The sequence below is a fragment of the Anomaloglossus baeobatrachus genome, chromosome 3 (genome assembly GCF_048569485.1).
Source record: "Anomaloglossus baeobatrachus isolate aAnoBae1 chromosome 3, aAnoBae1.hap1, whole genome shotgun sequence".
Lineage (NCBI taxonomy): Eukaryota > Metazoa > Chordata > Amphibia > Anura > Aromobatidae > Anomaloglossus > Anomaloglossus baeobatrachus.
In genome coordinates, this window is record NC_134355.1 from 81529047 (window position 1) to 81555195 (window position 26149).

The window sequence follows — 26149 nt, forward strand, 5'->3', positions numbered from 1 at the left end:
CGTACCTGTCCCCTTCGGTTGTGCGACACGGGCAAATCGCTGCCCGTGCCGCACAACACCGCTAACACCCGTCACACGGACTTACCTTCCCTGCAACGTCGCTCTAGCCAGCGATCCGCCTCCTTTCTAAGGGGAAGGTGCATTCAGCGTCACAGCAGCATCACTAAGCGTCCGCCCAATAGCAGAGGAGGGGCGGAGATGAGCGGCCGGAACATGCCGCCCACCTCCTTCCTTCCTCATTGCCGGTGGACCCAGGTAAGGAGATGTTCATCATTCCTGCGGTGTCACACATAGCAATGTGTGCTGCTGCAGGAACGATTAACAACATCGTACCTACAGCAGCAACAATATTAAGGAAATGAACGACGTGTCAATGAACAACAATTTTTCACATTTTTGCGCTCGTTGATCGTCGCTCATTGGTGTCACACGCTGCGGTGTCGCTAACGGCGCCGGATATGCGTCACTAACGACGTGACCCCGAGGAAATATCGTTAGCGATGTTGCAGCGTGTAAAGCACCCTTAAGAGGCCTAGTCCGACCCTGGAAAAATGCACCAAAACATTACTAAGTTACCTTTACCAAAACATTACCAAAACTAGTCAGAAAGGCAACATTCGTCGAACTCAGACTGGTATATCAGACAGCCAGATAGAGAAGCGTGATTTGACACTTCAGAAAGACATTTCTAATGCTCCAGAGTCCAATGACTGTGTGCTTTACGCTATTACAAAAGTAAAGTGTAGAGAACAAGAGTTTGGAAAAACATTTTGGCCAAACAGCAAAAAAACAAGAAAAAACAACCACAGTAACAAATAAAGACGGGAGGCAACAAGACCACTTGAACTTTGATTTTGATATATGATGCACATTTTTTTGGAAAGTTAAAAGCTCTCCGTTACACAAACATTTTTCAACGTTTAAAAGGGTTTACGCTAGTTCTTTTTTTTTTTAATCCAACACTGGACCAATGTCTTAGAGTTAGGAGAATTATTAAGTTAAAGGTTTATTTCCAAAATGGTAAGTTATCTCCTGTCCATCTAATAGGACTGACTGATCGTTGGAAGCCCAACTGCTGAGACCCCTAGCAATTTTTTGGAATAAAGTTCTGGAACCAGTAAAACAGGCTTTTGCTTAGCCCCAGGAGCATAACGATTGCAGTCGCAAAGATTGCAACCGTGACTGTGCCCCTGGGTGGAGGGGACTTGCCTACCCTCTGTCTATTGCTTATTTCAACTTTATGTGCATCAAAGGACACATATTCAGCTGAAATCCATTGCTGCACAAAGACCCGTCGCAAGTTGGAGCCGTGGAAGATGAGTAGAATGTTTTTTGGGGGATTTTATTCGTTAGATGCAGAAACGGGACTATATATACACAAGAAATGGGCCCAGGATAAGAACATATATAAAAGTATGGGAGACATATATACCAGGATAGGGACCTATAAACCAGTAAAGGGCCAAAGATGGGGACATATATACCAGGATGGGGACATATTTGGCAGAAAGGGGCCCAGGGTGGGAGACATATTTGCCAGAATGGGAGACATATATAATTGGAAAGAGACATATATATCAGAAAGGAGACCAGGATGCGGCCCAGAATGAGGGACATATATACCAGGAAGAGGCCCAGGATTTAAAACAGTAGAGGATGGGGACATTACAACATAATGAAGGGGGAACACATGTCTTTAGAAGACATAGAAGGGCCCATACATCTGACCACTATGTGGGGATGGGGGGAACCAGGTCCAAATTTTGCATCAGGGCCCATGGAACTCAGAGACCTGTTTTGAATGAAGCACATTATTGGCCTCTGATTCATTCTATAGGACTAATGGAAACAGCAGAGTACAGCGCTCTGCTATTTCCTCCACTATTATAGACCAAGAATGTTGGGAGAACATGCACACCTTCTCTGCATTCAAGATGGGGCTGTGCAGACATGGATTTTGCTGTAAAATTCAACTAAGAAAATGTCAGGACAATCCTACTATAACAGCTAAATGTTATATGGGGGTTAATCAGAATCGATAAATGAAGGCGGCCGTGTACTGACTACTATTTAACATGAGTTTAATGTGATTAGCTAATTCTGAACACAACCATATCACATTCCAAATTATAAGAGGGTATTTACACTTATGCAATCACATTATTTTAGTTTTGTTCTTTATTTTTCCCCTCAAAATTATTTTAGTTGGTATTTCCATGGATTTGCATAGATTATTCTGTGACGTTAAAGGTGGAAAAAGTTCTGAAATTATTCTTCTTGGTAGGATTTATTTTTACATGACAACAAAACTTGTCACTTTAACAGGGGTGTGCATACTTTCACATTTTCTCATAAAGCATCCAGGCTTTTCTAATATCACCAAAATGTTTCTAGCCAAGATAGATTCAAGGACAAGAAAAGCACACAAAAAAAACAAAACTAATTATTAAGGATTAGAACAATGACATTGGGTGGTACTAGAAGAAAGTTTAGCTTCACAAAAACAAAAAACAGTCCTTAAAGTTTGAAGTGTAGAGTACATATTAAGACATAAGTCTTTAGTGATATAGATAGGATTATAAACCATAGGTATGGATAGAAAGGCCAACAAATAGCCATAGGTTGTAGTAGTTCTTGCTCAATAGCATTCTTTGCCAATATTCAGGTATGCATGAAGCCTACTTAGTGGGTCCCTAACCTTCAAGGTGCAGGTGACCAACGGTGAAGTGATACAGCTTCGGCAAAGACACCATGGCTCAAGGTCTCCCCACCCACAAGGAACACCATCACAGTAATAATGGCCTCCACACATCACAACACCAGGTGAAAGTAGCTAATAAAAAGTTATTTCTTTACATGTTTCATTTCTTATATTATTATTGAGTTATCGCAAATGGATCCTGAAAGTTTCAGCACAAAATTACACCATGACTATGTGGCATTTCTTAATTGTTGCGCATGCGTACTGTACTCCTTGTTGTTCTTCATACTGAAAATATATTTAATGACATTGGATGTACATTTGGGCTTTTTGTTCTGCTTCAGAATAAATTTGGAACTTATCAGACTCCTCCCTGATGTTATTGCATGATGGATAAGTCATGGAAGAAAATCTAGCATCCGCAACGAGGAATCATAACATTTAAACACCTTTATTCCAAAATTTAAAAATTGAGAAAAAATTATAATTACATGTCCAGAAGAGGACTAAACAATGTGTCTACACAAGTACTGTTATGATGTGTAATGTGACTTCTGACATGCGCTATTAGGGATAGGTTATATTTTACCCAATAGTAAAGTTGAGGTTAATGTTGGGATTAGAGCAGAGTGAGAGAGGAACAAAGACAGTTTCCTGTCTGGAGGTTAGATAGGGCAAAGCATACAGTAAAAGCAGACCTAAGGTCTGACTAGTGGGCAGAGCCACATGACGTGGGTGTCCCTGATGTAAGTGGAGATAGAAAGAGTGGATAGCGTGATCCAGAGTAAAGTGGAAAGAAAGCAGATGGAAGGACAGAGTGGTCAATTGGAGATGGGTCCTGGGACAGGATATGGGTCCTGGGATATGACCCTGAGATTATAACTAACAGAGGTAACGGGCTGGGACAGAACAGAAAATGTGAGACAAAGAGAGTGCCCCAGGTAGGAGTTCCAAAGCTTCAGTAGAGAAGCAAGGTACCTTCCATATTCAAAAACTAATTCCATTAAAAGGGAAGAAGATGCATAACCGAGGGGGGAGAATAGGACTCTCACTCGTTGGACTGTAGTACTGAGCTGGGTTGTGGTAAAGACATGTGAATCAGTGGAAACAGAGTTTAAGCGAGTTAAGAGAAAGCAATTGACACTGTGTTCTTTAAGCTGTGTTCCCGCTATCTAACGTACATAAGCCCCACCAAGTTACCATTTACTAAAAAGTTTACTTTTGACTGGTGGTCTCTCTCATTGAACTGTTCAACATCTGGTCCTGGCCATCCAAAGTCACCGACATCATGCACAGGCATAGCGTCTACATAGCACAAGTCCATACACCCAGTCAGGACCCTCATCTTCACTTAACATGCTGGGGCGTAAGAGACAACTATCTCACCCCCGGTTACTGCCCGTAGTATGTTAGACAAAAAAGTAAAACACATTTTTGCAACTAATTTGGAGTGCTGCCTCCTTTTTCTTCCACTATTATGGGTTCAGTTTGGGTTCCATTTTGTTTCAGTTTTTAGAAAAAGTTTCTGCATGTTGAAGAGATTCTTTTTGCACATGAATGTGGAAGTGGAAATGTGTCAGCCATAGAACAATGCAATACTTGGCTTGAGAAAGGCTCTATGGAGGAAAGAACATAAACTGAATAAAGGTTTACCTTAAATAAACACCTCAAGGAGTGAAGTGGGGCTTCTGGTGACATTGCGCCAATTTAGGACTACTGTGCTGCTCTAAGTCTGGATTTCTGTCTGAAGCCCCAGATGTTAAAAAATCTACGTAGTACCAATTATGTGGGCACATTATATAATATTAATATATATACCATTGTGGTCAAACATTGACCAATGCTCGATGATGGAAAGATTTACAATGACCACTTAACATAAATCCATGCTCCATATGAGGTCAATCACTTTTGTCATGAATGGCAGAATATGTGAAGAGGGAGTTGTGTCATTTCATCAATTACCAGCAATAGATCTAAATTCAGACACAGACTTGTTGAACTTTTTATAGTAATCTTCTTGTTAAGCCTTAAGAGCCACTTGTACTCATGTATAAAGCTTCTTGTAAGAAGAGTAGGGTGCGCTCTATGGGGGTCTATAATGGGCTGCATTTGACTACATTTAAATATTTAATATACAGAAATATAACTTTCCTCTTCATTCTTAACCCTTTAAGAACCAATACTAATTTTGCCCTTTAAGACCTTATTGGTTTGCCTTTGCTTCCTTAGCTTTATAATGATGCAGCATCGTGTTACCCTTTGGTCCTACAGTCTATATACTCATATATTGTGTATAGTCCAGCTCATCAATCCTGATTACTTTATTCTTCTGGATAATTCATTTCAATAGCTAATAAAAAAATAGTTACACTAAAAGCTTTCCCATGTGGCAAAATGTTTACACTGATGAAAGACCAATGCCTGAGATCTGCAGGGCAGGTCTATAGTAACCCATTGTCAGGCCACTAGACTCTCCTGTACTTTGGATCTCCAGCACTTTAATCTTTCACCAGACTACAGCCTTACACCCATGATAAAGGTGGTGTCACACATAGCGACGACGACGACAACGACGTTTCTGCTAAGTCACCATTTTCTGTGACGTAGCAGCGACGTCCCGTCGCTGTCGCTGTGTGTAACATCCAGCAACGACCTGGCCCCTGCTGTGAGGTCACCGGTCGTTGCTGAATGTCCTGCTTCATTTTTTGGACGTTGCTCTCCCGCTGTGAAGCACACATCGCTGTGTGTGACAGCGAGAGAGCGACGAACTGAAGCAAGCAGGGAGCCGGCGTCTGGCAGCCTGCGGTAAGCTGTAACCATGGTAAACATCGGGTAACCAAGAAGCCCTTTCCTTGGTTACCCGATATTTACCTTAGTTACTAGCGTCCGCCGCTCTCACGCTGCCAGTGCCGGCTCCTGCTCCCTGCACACGTAGCTGGAGTACACATCAGGTAATTAACCCGATGTGTACTCTGGCTAGGAGTGCAGGGAACAGGGAGCCGGCAGTGGCAGCGTGAGAGCGGCGGACGCTAGTAACTAAGGTAAATATCGGGTAACCAAGAGAAGTGCTTTCCTTGGTTATCCGATATTTACCTTAGTTACACTTCCACGCGTCGCTGCTGGCTGGGGGCTGGTCACCGGTCGCTGGTGAGATCTGCCTGTTTGACAGCTCACCGGCGACCATGTAACGACGCAGCAGCGATCCTGATAAAGTCAGATCGCTAGTCGTGATCGCTGCTGCGTCGCTATGTGTGACACCACCTTAAGGCTCTCCTGGAGAAACAATCATACACATAAGATTAAAATATTGAATAGACTGTGTAGTTCATGGAGGTGTAATAAGGAAAGCGCCAACATGACATCACAACCAATAGATAGCATGCTATATAGCCATATATGTACATGTATTGGTATGGCGCAGAGCATATAGTGCCTTTTTCCCCTTCATGCAACCCTAACATACATATAAGTCATGATCAGGGTGTGCGTGTATGGAGCTCAGCAGGAGCTGTGTGTCTAGTCCATACAGGGAAGATAATGGCTATAATACTTACACAGCATCTGCCCGTAGCAGAAGCGATTGTCACTAGACATGAACACTGCTGTTTACCTATGCAAATGCCAATGTCAATCATGGTGCAGATATTATAATAGTGGGGTCCTGCTGAAGGTGCCCACCTCCGACATCTTAAAATCAAACGTGTAATTCAAAACTACAATTCGTCCTGCAATAAGAAATCTCTAGACTGATTAGAAAAAAAAAAAAAGCCAAGGAGGAAAAACCAAAAGACCAAAAAAAAATGGACACTACTGAAGGAGTTAGCCATTAGAGCATTAGGGAGCAGGAATTCTTATCCACCATTGATGTGATGTGGCATATAACACAATGCTTTGGGTAGAGGTAGCCATACAAATTTAATGAAGGTTGACTGATCCTACAAATTTCAGTTGAACCAACTAATGTGCTTGCGGGTTGAATTTCCACAAGCTCAGTCTTATTCTTACAGCAGTCAAGCTGCTGTCGGAGGTTCAGACAGTGGCCTACACCACCATGAGCTTGGGTGTGCTTGGTGCTTGGCCCAGTGAGAGCCGCTTGCAGTGTTTGATTGGCTCGCACTGGGGGTAACAACAGCATAATCGGATGTAGTGTGATCAAAATAAAAAACATGAAAAAACCATCCGCCCCCAGAAGTGATCTGTTTGTGGCTGGCTGCATGTGGGTGGAGATAAAAACTGCCCAATTAGTGATTTCCATTGGGGTTCAGGTCAAGTCTGGGTCCCGAACCGAACTTTATCTCAAGTCCGGCTAAACCCACCAAACTGAACTTCCAGGGGCCCGCTCATTTCTAGTTGTCCCACTTAACCATCTTTAAACTATAGGCTCTATGATGTATAAAATAATACACTTAACTTAATTTATCATCACCGGGTCTAATGCTGCCCCTCAGTCACTGCTCCTGTCTCAGTTGATTGGCTGCAGTGCTGTCTATGTGTCATCATCATTTCAGCCAATCACTGAGCTGAGAGGCTTGTGCTGCAGTGCTTAAGCTCAGTGATTGGCTACACCATTGTCAGTGTGACATCACCGCTGCAGCTAATCAGCAAAGATCGGCCAGCTATGTGCTCTCACTCACGTATACATTGAAACCACTTAACTGTTTGAGTTTTCTTTTCAATGGTATATAGTTCACACACAATGTTTTTATCTCCTTTTGTTTCGACAGTTTACCCAATTGTGTAATTATTATGTAACTCGTTAAGTACAGTATCTTTTCTTACTTGTTTGAGAATGTAATATTTAATATTTCCCAACTTGAAAATCATAAAAAAAAAAAAACAGCATAAAATTACTAATAGATAAAAAAGAAAGTTGTCTAATTGTACAGTAAACTTCTGTAAAGGTCACTGCGTTCAGGGCTCCTTAATGACGTGAAAGAAGGGAAATATATATTTTAATAATACAGAAAGTGCGGCGGTTATAATTATGCATAATAGAAAGTAGAAAATGTTGAGCAAAGAGGTGGTGACTAATTTATCTTCAGCTTTCTGTTTAATCATGCAGTCATTTATAACAAATATATTCCTCCAGTTTCAGTAAAAGGTTTTTGGCTCCCAATGCTGGCTGAAACAACTCCGATATATTCTCCTTAATGTCATCCAGTGCTGAGTGTGACTATCCCGCACGCTAAGGTGAGCAGAGAGAAAACTCGCACTGAATAAGAAAGAGCCGTCACAATGAAATCAATGGTTTAATATATACTATTTCCCATATACTGACCCACTGTAGAATGTCATATAGAATTTTCACATTTAATAAAAAAATCCCCGTACATGGAGGGTTTGGCTTTCTTGTGACATGTCCATAAACATTTAGTTTAGGTTCTGGTCACATCTGCATTGTTTGGTTACTGCTCCGGACCCCCACTATGTTGGATCATAATGGGGTCCATCTGGTTTCTATCATGTTGAGTGTTATCTTTGACCGGATCTCTGACTGGGGCCCCAACACCGGTGTGAACAGAGCCAGGATTAATGTCACACGATCCCCTTTTGATAGATCATGTGATAGGTGACGAGATTAAAACACAGGTGCGCATATCAGCAAAATGAGAAAGTCAGAGGCGCACATAGATCGCTGCCCAATTATTTTCCCCTTATACATACAGAAGTGGGAAATTAATTTTACAGGGGGGCTTCAGGAGAAACTGACTGTCGGAGACGATGGAACCAATAGGATGAAATTATTGCTGTTCAATATTAATATATTAATTAGAATTATTGTTTTATATTAAAATTAATTGTATAACTTAAAATTGATCAGAATTAAGTGTGCTGACATCCTATATACTGTATGAGCCCACAGAAGACCCATATATACAGTGTGAGCCCCCACATAGCTCCCTATACGCAGTATGAGACCTCACACGGCCCCTATATACAGTACAATACCTCACACAGCCCCTATATACAGTATAAGCCAACACACACAGTCTGCTATATATAGTGAGCCCACACACAGCTCCTATATACAGTATAAGCCCACACACAGTCTGCTATATACAGTGAGCCCACACACAGCTCCTATATACAGTATAAGCCCACACACAGTCCGCTATATACAGTGAGCCCACACACAGCCCCTATATACAGTATGAGACCTCACACAGCCCTTACATACAGTATGAGATTTCACACAGCCCCTATATGCAGTATGAGCCCTCACAGAGCCCCCTATATACAGCATGAGCCCAATACAGTCCCCTATATAAAATGGATGTACAGGTACGATATACATAGGATTAAATTAATTCTGTTCAATATTAATATATTATAATTATTGTTTTATATTAATTGTGTCGCGGGCGGAGGGGACGCCGCTGCGCTCGCTAACGCTCGGGTCCGGCGCTGCTGTGGCTGCTGCTCGCTGGCTCGAGCGGTGGCCGGATCAGGGGACTCGAGCGGCGCTCCTCGCCCGTGAGTGAAAAGGGTGGTTGGTTTGTTTGGGGATTTAGTCCATGACGCCACCCACGGGTTGTGGTGAAGATGGGCACCACCGCTGCTGGTGACGGGGATCCCGGGAACAATGGTAGGGAGCAGCTGGGATGTTGTTTTCCCCCTCCGTGGGTAGGGGTCGGTGGTCCCGGGGCCCAGTGGTGTGATGGGGAGGCAGGGTAGGTGAGGTGCAGGGCTGCAGGGACAGCGCGGCGTGGTGCCGGATGGCACGGGTGTACTCACTCAGCAAGAGATGCACAAAGTCCTCGGTAAACCAAACGGCTGGATGGACGGCTCCCGCAACCGGCTGCAGTGTCTCTCCCCGGACAGGTGATGGCGGCTGTCTTTCCCTGCACCTTTGTGTACTGTTTTGCCTACGATGGGTCCCCAACGGTAGTCCGCTCCCCGGTGTATGGATGCCAGAGGAGCCCGTTTGCCCGCAGGCGCTGGCCCTTGAGTCTCTAGCCTTAGGCGGTAGCTGTAGACCCTCACGGTGCGGATGGTTGCCTTCTAACGGGTCTTTGGCTGTTAGGAAAGCCCTGGGGTTCCTGTTACACTCGGATTTGATTGTTGATGGTGACTCCAAGCCTAGTCGGGGTCCGATGGCCCTGCCTGTGTGTGCTGGCTTCACTTCGCTCCCCGGTCGGTACCGGCAGGCCACCGCCCGACCCCGGTCTTACGGTTCCGCGTTGACTCACCACTCCTGCAGACGGCCGCCACCGTCTGCCAACCTTGTTGTCAGTGCCTGGGCCACAAACCCAGACACTCTCCACTGTACTCCTCTCACTTCAACCTCCTCCACTAAACTCCAAAACTACTCTGACTGCTCTTTCCCGCCTCCAGGCCTATGAACTCCTCGGTGGGTGGGGCCAACCGCTTGGCTATGCCCCCCCTGGTGTGGACATCAGACCCTGGAGGGAGGCAACAAGGATTTTGTGTTTGGCTAATGTTACTGTCTAGTGGGGGTGGGTGTGTGTGTGTGTGTTACCTGTGATGACCTGGCTAGTCCAGGGCGCCACAATTGCATCACTTAATATTTAATAGAATTAAGTATGCCAACATCCCGCTATATACAGTATGAGCCCAACATAACTCCCTATATACAGCATAAGCCCCCACATGGCCACCTATATACAGTGTAAGTCCCCTCCATAGCTCCCTATATACAGGATGAGCCCTCATATACCTCCACTATATAAAGTATGAGCCCCCACATAGCTCCCTGTACAAAGCATGAGCTCCAACATAGTCCTATATACAGCATGAGCCCCCAATAGCTCCCTATATACAGCATCAACAACCACGTAGCTCCCTGTATACTGGCATACAAACACAATCCCCCCCCAAAAAAAACAAAAAAAAAACATACCCCCCCTTGCTCCCGTTCCCCCAGCACTCTACTCCATGACATCATGATGACATCATCGTGCCAGTGACAGGAGCTCCCCTGAATCCACGTTGTTATTCTGTATTGCCGTCAGTGTAATTCCAGGAAAGTTACCTGCCCAGAGATGTGCACCAGAGGAATGGGAGGGAGGTGAATTTGTGTTGTCGCACAAAACATTAGAATGAGAGCAATTTGGCCATGAGCCCCAGGAGCCTCGGGACCCGGGTGCTAGGACAGATTGCCCTCATTCTTATCTGCATATGAACAGAGCTCTGAGTTATGTCTGTTGGGTAAGTGCTGAATGGTCACCATTATAGTATGTGCACTTAGTCTTTTGCTGGGTTTTTGAAGAGGAAACTGTTCACATGGAGCTGTATGTTGAAATTTTTAGAGTTCCTCTTCAAAAACCATTTTAAAACAAAATTCAAAACAAATTCTACTAATTTTTTTGGAAAATCCACTTTAGTTCTCAGTTAAGATTTGTCTTTTTTTTTTCTCAAGGAGGTTTTGAAAGACGTCTAGTGCAATAAAAATTGTGTATTTTTCTTTGAAGTTAATTCTGAAGGAAACCTTTACAAACTAGGATCTGTCCAATCCAAAAATTGTTAAGAATGCATCAGGAAAAAATTATCTTTCAAATCTTTTAATACCTATTCTGTAAAAAAAAAAAAAGAAGTTGCAAAAACTCTACCCCCAAAAAAGTGTATTTTTTATACAGTATTTTCTTAACCAGTTTCTGCTTGAAAAACTCATCGTTTTTGAACTCCATAAAAAAGCTCTCTGTGAAAAATTCTCAGAAATATTCCGATAGATTTTTTTTTCTGCAAAAGTTAGCGAGTTTACAAATTCCACTATTAATATTTTTGTAAAGCTTTGTTTTTTTACATATTATTTGCACAACTCGAGAGGGTGGGGGGAATGCGGTTTTATTGCTAGCTATGGAAAATATCAATATATGTAGAGTGGAACTGAATTAGAGACCTTTTCCCTTGGACTTGTCAATTTTGTTAAAACTTCATTTCATTCATTGACTTAGAAGAGAGCTAATATATACTGTACCTTGTATGATGTTATATATATAGCATCATAGTAGGTACAGTATCCTAAGTGACACATGGAGATGATTATTACCGTGTCTCACGATTCCAGTCTTCTGAAACATTAAAATCTGGCTTTGCGTGTGTCAAACTCCTTGTTTCGAAATTATTTTGCTTATTACTAGAGAAATACCTTTCAAGATACGCACTTATAGTCAAATATAATAAGCATAAAATATATTGTAGAATAAAATACTGTAATAAAAGGTACAAAGAGCAACTGAAAGAAAACTTGCACATATGGGGTAAACATAATCTAATTATTATCATTTATCGGTAACGTACCGTCATCAGGCTTGTCCTGTGTATCTGTCTTTTTGGCTTTACATTTCTTTGTTGGAGGTGACGTTGCATTTTCTGTTCCTTCTGGATGCAAACATGCAAAAGAGAACAGTTCATTTGTAGCAAATTACAATTATCAACTGTTTCATCCCAACTAGTGATGGACGAGTGTATGCGCCACAGCTCATTACCTAATCAAGTTTTGAACAAAAAAGTCCGCCTTCCCTCCTTTCAGAAATACTCTCTTTATGTCTGGTTGTATATGGGCAGAGAAACAAACTTCCCAATCATTGACTTCCATTATACTCGTTGCTTGGGTAGAGCCCTTGCAGAGCATCTGATCTGCTTGACTTGATGACTGAGCACCCAAGCCTTTTAGTGCCTTAGGAAATATGCTGTGGAAGAAGTTGATGCTATGTTTTGGTGGTTTTACATGTTTTAAAACAGCAGCTTTTCAGAAGAGAGAAGTGAGAAGCTAACTGCTGTATAAAAATCTTATCGGCTGGAGAGAGTTGACTAGTATGTTAGGAGTTAACACTCTCTCCTAGAATTTAGTGAATGTGCACTCTGGAACAGGGTCTGGCTAGGCATTAGTGTTGGAACTCCATGCATGGAAACCAACTGAACACAATGTAAGATAAAAGCCCTCATTGCATAAGAATGACAACAGATAGAAAAAGTAAGTCACTCGCAAACTTGCTTATTTTCAAGCTAACTTGCTAAAGTATTTTAATAACATGATAATACCCCTTTAGTTTAGCCAAGTTCCAAGCTATTTTTATTCTCTTTCTTACAAAATTGTCAAGAGGCCATGCACTGTTGTACATTTTGACAAAGGCTTCCACAGACCTCGATAGACTGCTGATGTTTAGCGTAAATTGAAGTATTTGGCATATACTTACTGTTGTCATCACTCATTAGCTTGCTGATTTGAGCTCCTTCCTCTTTCTTATTTTTTTCAGTGCCATCATCTCCATCTTTGTTTTCAATATTACATGAAAGTTGAAAAAAAACTGAATTAGTGGTCGTATTACCTAGATAATCATTGTGGATATTAACATTTCCAGGAAATCTTCCGAAATCAAACTCTTTATTATTGCATTTAAATACATTAATTACATTTAAGGATTAGGATATTGTGGTTCTGCTTTGAGCAGGATTGACAACTTGATTTTTTACTTTTTCTGTTCGGCTTAGTAAAAAATCATGGACAGACAATATTTTGTACAGACACATTGGAAAATCATAATAAATCATTATGATTATAAGTGATCCATGTCTACAGCCCATAGTTCTGATATATAGACACTGGCTGAATTCACTGTAGACTGTAAAATAATGATATTTCCAGTCCCAATAATCTGTACGTTTCTCCTGGCCACACTAGAGAACATCTTTTGAACTTTTAGAAAACACCAGTTTTTATGGATATGTACACACAACAGCATTTTGGGGTTTTTTTTAACTGGGATTTTCCACCAGCAATTTTTGACACAAAAATGCTGCCAAAATGCTCAAAAATATTCCTGGATGTCTTTATAAACTTCACATTGACTTCTATTATATTGTAATAGGTTGTCCTTGGAGAGGAGAGAGGAGTCAGTTTACTTCTTTTAATGGATTTGTATATTTGTAAACCTAAAGTGGTTGAAAAATGCTCAAAAGACTGAACATTTGCATTCATTTGTAAAAAAGACTTGCAGTTCACTCTTTTGGATGCTTATATGTACACAAGGATGAGGGACAGAATATACCAGGATGGGGCCAGGATCAGGACATGTATACCAGGATGGGGGACATATATACCAGGATGGGCCCAGGATGAAGACATATATACCAGGAAGTGGCCCAGGATGGGGGACATTAGTACAGGATGGGAGACATTACTACATAATGAAATGGTGGAGGGGAGTCAATTCGTATTGCTTTATAGGATTTAGATTGCTTCTAGGGCCATACATCTGACCAACATGAAGGTCAGGGGCCCACGCAAAACTTTGCACCAGGGCCTATTGGACTGCACGCCACTGATGACAGGGTTTAGAAAGTATAATTTTCCTCTCTTAACTGTAGCCAATTTAAAGCTATTTTTTAATTTTCTTCTGTACAAAACTGTCAGGGGCCATGTACTATTGTATATCTTGATGAAGGACTCCACATACAAGAATCAATGGCATTTTGGCATATACTTACTGATGTCATCTCTGCTCTTTTGGGTTTTTTCCTCTTTCTTAATATCTTCAGTGTCATCATCCTCATCTTTATTTTCAACATGACATGAAAGTTAAAAACACTGAATTAGTGATTGTATAACACAGATATTCATACTGGCTGTATTAACATTTTCAGAAATCAAATCCTTTATTATTGTATCTACATGCATTAATGGCATTCACGATTAGTTTAGGATATTGACAATCACTGTACTGCTCGGTGTGACTTTGGCTAAGTGCACACATCAGGTTGTTGCCGTCAGGCAGAATTTGGCATGCGAGTCCCGCAATGGATCTGGCAAAATTTATGAAAAAACATAAAAGTAAACCTATACATGTTTGGTGTCTACAAACTCGCACTGACCTGAGGCATCACACCCACACATCAGTTTTACCATATAGTGAACACAGTGAATAAAATATCTCAAAAACAATAGTGCTATTGCATTTTTTTTGCAATTTTTCGGCATTTGGAATTTTTTGCCGTTTTCCAGTACACTATATGGTAAAACATATGGTTTATTTTAAAAGTACAGCTCGTTCCACAAAAAATGAGCTCTCACATGACCATATTGACTGAAAAATAAAAAAGTTATGTCTCTCAGAAGAAGAATGGCGAAAAAAAAGAACGGAAAGCTAAAAATCGGCCGGTCGTGAAGGGGTCGTGAAAATCCCTCAATACCCCCTTTTATTACATATATAACACATATGTAAGGTTTAAAAAACCCTTAATTTAAAAAAAAAAAACAAAAAACATTTTTCCCCATTTGTATACACCATGTTTTTTTAAAACAAAGACCCCCAAAGTACCATAGGTATTTTCATTTGAGAAATAACCCAATCATGTAAAGTTACCTTAAAATGACACACCAAATACAAAGGTTTTGGATCAAGTTTAATATTTCTTTTTTTCATCTCTACATAGCTCTTTATTAGAATACAAGGACAATAATAGTACAAAACAAACGTGCCTCAAAACTGGGGACCTCCTGGCTGGCGGATGACTGGCTGCAGGCGGATGGCTGGCAGGGTTTCAGCAGGCTGGCAGGGTTGGGCAGCAGGCAGTGTTGGTCTTGGTCGGCAGGCAGTCATCACAGTGAGGAGTGAAGGCTTTATATAGCTGTGTTGTGCCAGTTTGAGCATGCTCAGTTTAAAAAAACGGATCCGTCCATGTATTCCATTTTTTGCCGCATCCCGCCGGATGCGGCGGGATGCGATTATACTCATGAGACAAAAAATGTATAGGTCTGCGTTTTTTCCGGCCGTCAGATAAAAACTGGAGAGAACGCACGGCCATGCGGCACAATCCGGCGCTAATGAAAGTCTATGGGGAAAAAACAGATCCGGCGACAGCTGTCGCCGCATCCGTTTTTTCACAAATGCGCCGGATTGTGCTGCACAGCAAAAAAACTGATGTGTGTACATACCCTTTGTCAGATATCCATGAAACTCAAGTTTCAAGGGAATAGAAAGTATCACTTGGGGTTTACAAAATGGCCTTATTCATGGTCCCAATGCCTGAGAGTGATGAGATATTATGAAGAGTTGTCAAATTTCATGGGTGCCCCACCGTCAAGATACACATTCAGGAGAGTGAGCCAAAATATGTAAAAAAATAAATCAATACAGTAAATAAAAAAAAACCCACCTCATTCAGAGTATGAAAGATAATGTAAAGAGGACAAGAAAAAAAACAATAGTGGGCAAAAAAAAAAAGGGAAGTTTGGGGTAGGTAGTGATGGAAGTAATGTAAGGTATACGGAAAATGTAGCGGTAAGGACCAGGAATTTAGTTGGTTATAAAGTATTATCTTGAAAAATTTGGTATCACTGAAAACACTAGTCAGCTGTGCAACCATCAAAGTTTTCCATTCAAGATAGAAATTCTGGGTATGCTAAGTCTCTTTTTTTCCAAGCTTGGGCTGCAGTTTGTTTTGCCACTAGTATAAAGAAAAAAAGGGAGGAGTTTGTTCTGTGGTCAGTCTGTCATATAACAATATTTACCAAGGATCTCTAATTAAGGGGTATGTAAAATGGCATGTTTATACACTCATGACTTGAATATTATATATATATATATATATATATATATATATATATATATATATATATATACACATATACATATACACTTGCTGTAGCACCCGGCGTTGCCCTGGATAGTAACTGTCTATCTTTGTCTGTCTCTTTCCCTGTCTGTCGTCTCTTTCCCTGTCTTTTTGACTGTCTCTTTGTGTCTGTTTGTTTCTTTTCCTGGCTGCATTGTGACATGCCAACATTCCCTTCAAGGGTGTGGCTGCGCATTCTTCTGAAGTTTTGGCTGCATTGTGGCTCCAAGCTCCATTGGAGGAAGGTTTTTTTTGGCGTGGGGTTAAATTTTCCTGTCGAAACATAGTCTATGATGTTACCTGAGTCAAATGGAATGTGTGTGCAAAATTTTGTGATTTTAAATATGATGGTGCGAATTCATTTAGCGGGGACACACACACACACACACACACACACACACACACAGCATTATATATTAGATATTTTGAACCCAAAGGCTAATTATTATGGTCTTTACGAAGGAGGTGTTGTAGAAGGGAGTCTTTCGTTGTGTGTAGTGATAGTTGAGCACTGAAATGGTCGGGTGTTCGTTACTCAAACTGAGCAGATCTGATGCTCTGAATGGGCTCAATTTCAGTAACGAGTATAATGGAAGTCAATGATTGGGCACTTCAGTTTTCTGTCCACATACAGCCAGCCATGAAAAGAGCATTTCTGGGGGGAGGAAGGGCAAGGGTTTTTTTTCCTTGACAAACTAAATGATAAAACATTATTTTTATAGACTGCAAATGGATCGCTCTAGGTTGCTGTTCTTATTTTACGCATGGCACATTCGAGCACCCGTGATACTTGGCAGAGCACCAAAAGTTTCCGAGCATGTCAATGCTCTATTGAGTTGCTCATAGGTAATTATAACAAGTGACTATAGAAAGACACATCACTAGTGATGAACGCACGCTCGTTCATCACTAATGATGTGTCTGTAGTCCCTTGTTATAATTACCTATGAGCAACTCACCCCCTTGTCAAAGAGCATGAAAATTCGCACAAAAAAAAGACATCCATATCTGTGGAATTCATTGGCAGATTTAAAAACAAAAAAAATAAACAAAACACAACATAGGGAGCAGCGGGAGTAAAATTAGAGGAATAACTGCCCACTTCTGACAGGTTCATTTTAAATCATAAAAAAACTTTACATCTTCCAGCTCAACATGTCCCTCTGAATCTTATGTTTCCCTATGGGAATTATGTAAAAGCTAAATATTCATTTTATGTAGGCAGCACGGGCACCACGGTGGCTCAGTGGTTAGCACTGCAGTCTTGCAACGCTGGGGTCCTGGGTTCGAATCCCACCAAGGACAACATCTGCAAGGAGTTCGTATGTTCTCCCCATGTTTGCGTGGGTTTCCTCCGGGTTCTCCGGTTTCCTCCCACACTCCAAAGACATACTGATATGGAATTTAGATTGTGCGCCCCAATGAGGACAGTGTTCCTGATGTATGTAAAGCGCTGCGGAATATGTTTGCGCTATATAAAAATTAAGATTTATTTTAGTTTTTTATTTTTTAAAACATAAAATATAAAAAAGTGTCTGTTCCATTCGGACAGACTCCGATCTGACAGGACTTGCGGTCACACAACTCTGTATTTCTCCTCCATGACAAGCTGACTTTGTATAAAATAATCACCATTAATGGCCCCTTTAACAAACAGGAAAGGGCCACGGACTGAACCTGACAACAACCATATCGGACGGCTGACATTGCTAAAAGTCAAAGTGACACAGGCCGGAATCAAACATTTCACACAAACTGTCTCTGGCGAGAATGATAACTCTTCATTCCCACAGACCATTATATACGTTTCATGGCATATCGCATTTCAAGGCATTTGGCTGATAAGGAAGACGATGGAGTTTGCTTTGGATTGTAAATGAATTCAAATCAGGTTATATGTCAATGTATGAGAGAGGTCAGGCATGTTTTGTTAGGTGACTGGAGCCTGCACCCATTTAACCAGTTAGTACAAAGGATATTGGTTGACAGAATGATAAACGTGTGATGAAATTGTAAATTCCATGACACATTCTAATTCTAATTACTGTATTTTTGTATTTATTTTTGCTAATAATACAACGTCTTCTGAAGTGTGTATATCAGTATCTTAGATTGCATATAAGTTACTATTTTATTTTTTCAGTTCTTACAATTTGTGTTGGATTGGTAGTTCATGTAATAGGGTAGAAGACTGGTTTTTAATTCCCTTCCACAGGAGAAAGGTTATTTAAGAGGGCATTAAAGAAGTACTCCTATCAAAGTTTTCATCCATTTAATATACTGAAATCATTTTATATAGCACTTGTGAACGATATACACTCCTTCTATGCCTAAGGAACTCCAAATTAATAAGATTTGTTTTACGAGCGCTCAGGAAATCAATAAATCACACACTTTGTATGGTGTACTCAAAGAATTCTGCTTTATTAGTACATGTGATCAGTTTATAGACAAAGGCAAAGTTCCCTCTGAACTATACATCAATAAGAGCATTGGTAGGGGCGTGAACAGAAATTTGGAACTTCCCCACCCATCAGTGCTAGCTGGACTCTATGACATCATTAGCTAGAAGACAAGATTGATGTTATAGGAAAGTACACTGTACACCGTACTTACAATTGCTCATTTTTCCCTTTTACCCAGTTAATTCTTCCATTTTCCATTAGATCTATGACATCATATGATTAAAACTGACTACAATGCTGGCCAAAAGTATTGGCACCCCTGCAATTCTGTCAGATAATACTCAATTTCTTCTTGAAAATGATTGCAATCACAAATTCTTTGGTATTATTATCTTCATTTATTTTGCTTGCAATGAAAAAACACAAAAGAGAATTAAACAAAAATAAAATCATTGATCATTTCACACAAAACTCCAAAAATGGGCCAGACAAAAGTATTGGCACCCTTAGCCTAATACTTGGTTGCACAACCTTTAGCCAAAATAACTGCGAACAACCGCTTCCGGTAACCATCAATGAGTTTCTTACAATGCGCTGCTGGAATTTTAGACCATTCTTCTTTGGAAAACTGCTCCAGGTCCCTGAGATTTGAAGGGTGCCTTCTCCAAACTGCCATTTTGAGATCTCTCCACAGGTGTTCTATGGGATACAGGTCTGGACTCATTGCTGGCCACTTTAACAGTCTCCAGTGCTTTCTATCAAACCATTTTCTAGTGCTTTTTGAAGTGTGTTTTGGGTCATTGTCCTGCTAGAAGACTCATGACCTCTGAGGGAGACCCAGCTTTCTCACACTGGGCCCTACATTATGCTGCAAAATTTGTTGGTAGTCTTCAAACTTCATAATGCCATGCACACGGTCAAGCAGTCCAGTGCCAGAGGCAGCAAAGCAACCCCAAAACATCAGGGAACCTCCGCCATGTTTGACTGTAGGGACAGTGTTCTTTTCTTTGAATGCCTCTTTTTTTTTTTCCTGTAAACTCTATGTTGATGGCTTTTCCCAAAACGCTCTACTTTTGTCTCATCTGACCAGAGAACATTCTTCCAAAACGTTTTAGGCTTTCTCAGGTAAGTTTTGGCAAACTCCAGCCTGGCTTTTTTATGTCTCGGGGTAAGAAGTGGGGTCTTCCTGGGTATCCTACCATACAGTCCCTTTTCATTCAGACGCCGACGGATAGTACGGGCTGACACTGTTGTACCCTCGGACTGCAGGGCAGCTTGAACTTGTTTGGATGTTAGTCGAGGTTCTTTATCCACCATCCGCACAATCTTGCGTTGAAATCTCTTGTCAATTTTTCTTTTCCTTCCACATCTAGGGAGGTTAGCCACAGTGCCATGGGCTTTAAACTTCTTGATGACACTGCGCACCGTAGACACAGGAACTTTCAGGTCTTTGGAGATGGACTTGTAGCCTTGAGATTGCTCATACTTCCTCACAATTTGTATTCTCAAGTCCTCAGACAGTTCTTTGGTCTTCTTTCTTTTCTCCATGCACAATGTGGTACAGACAAGGACACAGGACAGAGGTTGAGTCAACTTTAATCCATGTCAACTGGCTGCAAGTGTGATTTAATTATTGCCAACACCAGTTAGGTGCCACAGGTAAGTTACAGGTGCTGTTAATTACACAAATTAGAGAAGCATCACGTGATTTTTCAAACAGTGCCAATACTTTTGTCCACCCCCTTTTTATGTTTGGTGTGGAATTATATCCAATTTGGCTTTAATGACAATTTTTTTTTTTTTCATTGAAGACAAATTAAATGAAGATAATAATACCAAAGAATTTGCAATTGCAATCATTTTCAAGAATAAACTGAGTATTATCTGACAGAATTGCAGGGGTGCCAATACTTTTGGCCAGCACTGTAGCTGTATCCTTCTAAGCTCTGTATAGAAACGGGAAAATTGTTTTTCCAGCCTCAGCCTGAATCATCATTGCAAAAGTCCCCAGCTGGGTCAGGAGTAGAGATGAGCAAACCTGTGGAGGTGCAGGTTCTGCAGATTAAGCAGAACTTTAGATAAATATCTGTCCTGGACCCAAACTTGACCTGAACCCCATGGATGTCACTGATTTCGCAGTTCGGCTCTCTGCCCACATGCAGCCAGTCATAAATAGAGCACTTCCAGGGAAGGGAGGATGGGATTTTTCATAATTTTTTTTTTTTGGAACAAAATACATCTGATAATGCTGATTTTACCTCCTGTGCTAGCCATTCAAACACTGAAAGAGGCTTGCACAGAGCGTACCAGATCACAGAGATACTCACTAGAGCGGTTAAGCACCTGTTATGTCACCACCGGAGTCCGCTCCAGCGACTTCTGCTCCGATTGCCAGGCGACGCTGTGTTCCTGCTATGGATGGTGCTGGTGATGGGAGAGGAGTCGATGCCAGCGGCACCGGTGGGCACAGGCTTCGATCATCCACTGGGCAGGGTTATCTTGGGATCTGCAGTACCACTGGCTGACTGTGGGTGGCATGTGTCTTCCAGCTGAAGTTGCCAGCGTTCAGCTACAGCCTATGGGAAGACACCACACCCTTCTTAGCTCCCCTCCTGTCTGCTCTCCTCTGCCAGAGATAGTTCTGATATGCTGGCTCCTGATCCGCCCTATTCTGTTTGTGATTCCTGTGTGCTGACTTCTGCATGTTTCTGACTACCCTTCTGCCTGCTGTTTTTGTACCTCGCTGCCCGATCCGGATTTGACCTCTGCTACGTTTTCTGATTACGTCCTTGTCTGACGATTCTGTCCCTGTTCTGCATTTCCTGGTTTAACTCTGCCTGACTACTACTCTCATCAGACTGCAGCCTTCCACAGGTAGTGATCTCCAGCGACCTGTGTAATTCCAAATCCCTGTATAGGGGTTAAAGGGTTTCAGGGTTCTGGGGGTCCTGCTTGGTGAGTGGCTTCCCTCTAGTCTGTCCATTACATCCCACCTGAGTCTGTTGATCCAGGCAGGAATTACAGCACCTGAATGCTGAACTCGAACACTGATTTTTTTGTAAATTTTGTGTTTGGCACGAAAATGGATCCGCTCATCTCTACTCAGGAGTTGAAGAGTGGGATGACTCATGCAGGGACAAGAGACTTCCTGTTTCTACAGAGAAAAGAGAAGAATTTCAATGATTTCCTGTTGCCCCACTTGCCTCCTTACATCCCACTTGGGCAGACAGGAGATAGCTGCTGTCAATTACTGACCATAAGAGGTCACATGTTGGTGAAATCTACAGTGATTGACTGCAGTGGTCACATCTGTCCAGATGGAGCAAAAAGCACAGACCATGTGTCTATACTTTCTGCTGAGTTCAGACATGTACGCTATTTCCCTGGCTTTTTGAAGATACTGTACCTCTACGTGCCTCCAATTTTTATACAGAGGTACATATTAGTTTTTCCTGAAATATTCATATGTATGTAAAAAAAAAAAAAAGCACCATATGGCATCACATATTGTAGAATGTAGACCGCCTGTGGCTTCATAATACAGAACAATGTGGACTCCATGTGCAATTGTATCAGGTTGGACGGTGCCCGTAGATGAATTAAATCCTGTATTATTTTACATTTGCAATTTTTTATTTATCAAAGTTTTGAAAAATAAAAACTTTTTCTTTTAAATCATAGATTAAATTTCTCATCCTTAATAAACATTCGCATCCCTACGTAGCCACTATCACAAATAGACAACAGCGATCTGACATAATTATTTTGTGATTTCAGGTGAAACTTTCAGTCGCTGTTAATGGGAATATTTACTGGAGCGTACCGTGTGCAGTATATAAGCAGAATAATATTGGTTTTGATACCTGATATACTTTCCCAATCGAGAAACAGCAGATGAATAAATTAATGCAGCTTTTCATTTATTACATAATGTGACATAAGTGCTTATAAGATACGCCACACAGGAAAACATGCGGAATTAAATCTAACACTCAAAGCAATGTCCTTGCATACAAATCCCACAAAGGTAATTCAATAGACTGTTGAGCGTTCTGGGTACATTTAATAACTATCAGGTTCTCCGAGCAAGAATTTCTTTAGGTGACAGAAGACAAATGTAACCTATTTACCCTGTGCTCTGAAGAGAGACGCCTTCATTTAAATCATCTTTTTGCCATAGCGTTTTTTAAATAAACTGCGGTGTAATTTACTGGAGAGGTGTAAAGTTAGAAAAATGCATTCTTTTCAAGCAATAAAACTCTTTATTACGCCCGAATCCATAAGGGGCTGATTACTAAGGGAATATGTGGCCACAGGTGGAGCAGAATTTATTACCCATCACGGCTAGAAGTCTGGTGAACTACAGTTCCAATTATTTTTGTTTTCGTTCAATCTTTGCTATTACAATTTGAATTTGCAATAGATTGTGTCAGAACGGCTGCATCCAGTAATCTAAGTGATACATCGTTGGATTCAGAATCTCCTTGCCTACATCATGCTGCTCCCAGATGAGGTAGCAAAACAGATTCCCATATATATATGGTGATTTTTTTTATGTTTTATGTAAGATAATCCAGTTTTATACAGCGTTAAGCATAAATGAGAACACCCCTTTCGAAAAGTAAGATTTTAACTGAACACAATAATTTCCAAAATATTGATTAGTTTCAGTTTCAATGAATATTTTTTTATCCCAAACCAGGAAAGAATAATATAACTTGCATTCCAAAATCTCCAGTTTTACTCTACAAACAAAAATAAATGTAAAAATGTTCAATTGACCCAACATTAGAGCTGGTCGAACTCGCAGAAAATCAGGTCCCTGTTGAATTTTTTAAAAAAAAACTCTGATCCAGTCTGGAATCTTGTACCTATATAAGCCTATAGGAACCAGAATACGGAGATTAAAAATGTTGGTAGAATGGATAGGACGACACACAGTGTACTCACTGAACCTCCGTCATGGCAGTAAGCTACTTCCAGGTCATGGTTTCCCTTCCAGAGCAGACAATTAACCCTCATTGAATAGTCATTGCTTTTTCTGCCCACCAGTGTGTGTAATTAGTTGCAGTTAGAGGTGCCCCTACCCTGAGTGGCAGCGTGTCACCTGACTGCAATCAATCACAGGTGCCAGAACAATCGGTGGGCAGGGAAAGCAGTGCAACTGTCTGCGGGTGAGTATTGTGGTATAAAAATAAATGAATAAAAAAAATTGGCGCAAGGTCTCCGTATTCTGATACCAGCACAGAAAGCCCATGGCTGCAACCCCCAGCGGTCAGGCTTTATCATGGTTGTGTATCAAAATAAGGCCGGAGTCACACTTGCGTATGACTCGCACAAGTGCAATGTGAGAAAATCTAGCATTGGCTGCGAACCAATATTAATCAATGAGACAGCTCTGATTTGCTTTTTTTTCAGCTCCAATCGAATTGAGGAAAAAAAATCGCAGCATGCTGCGATTTTAAAGGTATCTTGCGCGAGACTCACCAATCCAAGTCTATGGGTGCGAGAAAAAACGGATGTCACACGGACCATCCTAGTGACATCTGTTTTTATGGATTCAAGCCTATCATGTAGCAGAGAACACTGTAAATGGTCCTGTAAATGACTAATAGGTGCTGAGAAAAAAACTGGATTGCATATGGACAGCACACTGACAGCACATGGATGACAAGTCAGAAAAAAATCGTCCTACTTTCCGGCATGAAACTCGGACTGATTTTTCATATGCAAGTGTGACTCCAACCTAAGGCCGGAGTCACACTTGCACCAGTCTTGCATCGCATCATCCAGCATGGTCTGACGCTCTCCAGATACAAGCGTGCAGCTGCATAGAACTACATGCAGCCGACCTGTTCCTGTCAGGAGAGTGTGTGACCGTGCCAGGTGATGCGATGAGATACTCGTGCAAGTCCCTCACAAGTGTGACCTATGCCTAAGAGGAACCACAAGCTGCTTTTTTTTTAAATTATTTAAATAATTAAAAAAACAGATGTGCTGTCCCCCCAATTTTCATACCCAGCCAAGATAAAGACAGCTGGGGGCTGGTATTCTCAGGATGGAGAGACCCAGCCTAAAAATATCAGCCTTTAGTCACCCAGAATTGCCTCATCCATTAGATGTGACAAGCCCGTCACTTCCCGAATACCCTGGTGCTTTGGCAATCGGGGTAATAAGGGGTTTATAACAGCACACATCTGCTACTAAACTCTAGATTAATGATGGCAGGTGTCTATGACACCCGCATCATTAATCTGTAAATGAAAGTAAGCAAACACTGAAAAAATCCTTTATTTGGAATAAAATACAAAAACCACTCTCTTTCACCACTTTATTAAACCCAATACACCCCTGCAGGTCTGGCGTAATGTACACGAGGTCCCACAATGATTCAGCTCTGAATATCACAGCAAGCAACCATAGAGCAGCATGGCTGCCAGCTGTGAGTGCAGCATGAATGAGCTGTGATGAACGGTGACTGGATGCAGGGATAGACATCCAACAGGCGGGGGGCATGTCTGACTGCAACCAATCACAAGGCCAGGCCAGGCTGGTGGGCGGGGAAAGCAGTGTATATGAAATGAGTGGCACAGGGAGGCCACAGAAGCAGCGTACAGCAGCGTTGGAGCAGCATACAGCCAGACAGTGCCTTGGTAAGTATGAAGTGCTAGTTTCATTCTTATTTTTTTATTTTTCCTGTATTTTTTTTATTTTGTCGAGTGCCGGATCTGGATTAAAACACCCGAAATCCCAGGTCCAGCACCTGTGCAACTTTGAAACCACACAGATCTGGGCTTTTTCAGTCCGGGTCCGCCCAGCTCTACCCAATATACATAATTATGTAAAGCAGTAATACACTTTGCTCTTCTATGAAAAGAAGCTGATGCACTAGCGGCATATATCTTATGAGAACTAGCTTCTAGTAGTCAGGAATTGTCTTCTTATATGAAGACAGACCTTTTGGTGGTACACACCACCAACACGGCTTTTACTCAGGCCAAAGGAACGGGTAGCATTTGTCAAGAAGGGGATTATGGATGATGTAATATCCCTTTTAATCAGGCTCAGACTGGCCATAGGGCAATTCTGGCAAATGCCAGATGAGCCAGTCCCTGTAGTGGGCCGGTTCCTATAGTGGGCAGGCCGGGCAGCATTATTTGCCATGCGCACACTAGCTGCAGCAGGACCAGGAGGCAGTGCGGTGTGCTGTACCAGCCCTGCTGTGTGATAGTGTGCCCGGCATGCACACACTGCTGAGGAGAGCTCCGATACCGGTGACTGCAGCTTCCTCCTTCCTATTCAAATGTATTTATGTCTCTCAGATGTAAATACATTTGAACAGTGTGTAGTGCCATGACTGCAGCCCACCCCTGACATGCAGTAACGTGATGAGATCAGCACCTTTCTGACGTCATCACAGTGCTGCGGGAGACACAGACACATCGCGCAGTGGTAAGTGCTC

The 26149-nt window shown here is 41.6% G+C and overlaps 1 protein-coding gene across 2 annotated transcripts in view; it reads right to left on the bottom strand.

Moving 5' to 3' along the window:
- The window catches only part of MACROD2 (mono-ADP ribosylhydrolase 2), a 2939506-nt gene that overhangs the window by 181900 nt on the left and 2731457 nt on the right, over nucleotides 1-26149 (bottom strand). For both annotated transcript variants that reach the window (XM_075338062.1, XM_075338061.1), the window contains exons 10-12: nucleotides 14156-14221; nucleotides 12865-12939; nucleotides 11966-12046 (exon numbers count right to left, since the gene is read on the bottom strand). In XM_075338062.1, the coding sequence (XP_075194177.1) occupies nucleotides 11966-12046; nucleotides 12865-12939; nucleotides 14156-14221 (222 nt within the window). The remainder of the gene's footprint in view (nucleotides 1-11965; nucleotides 12047-12864; nucleotides 12940-14155; nucleotides 14222-26149) is intronic.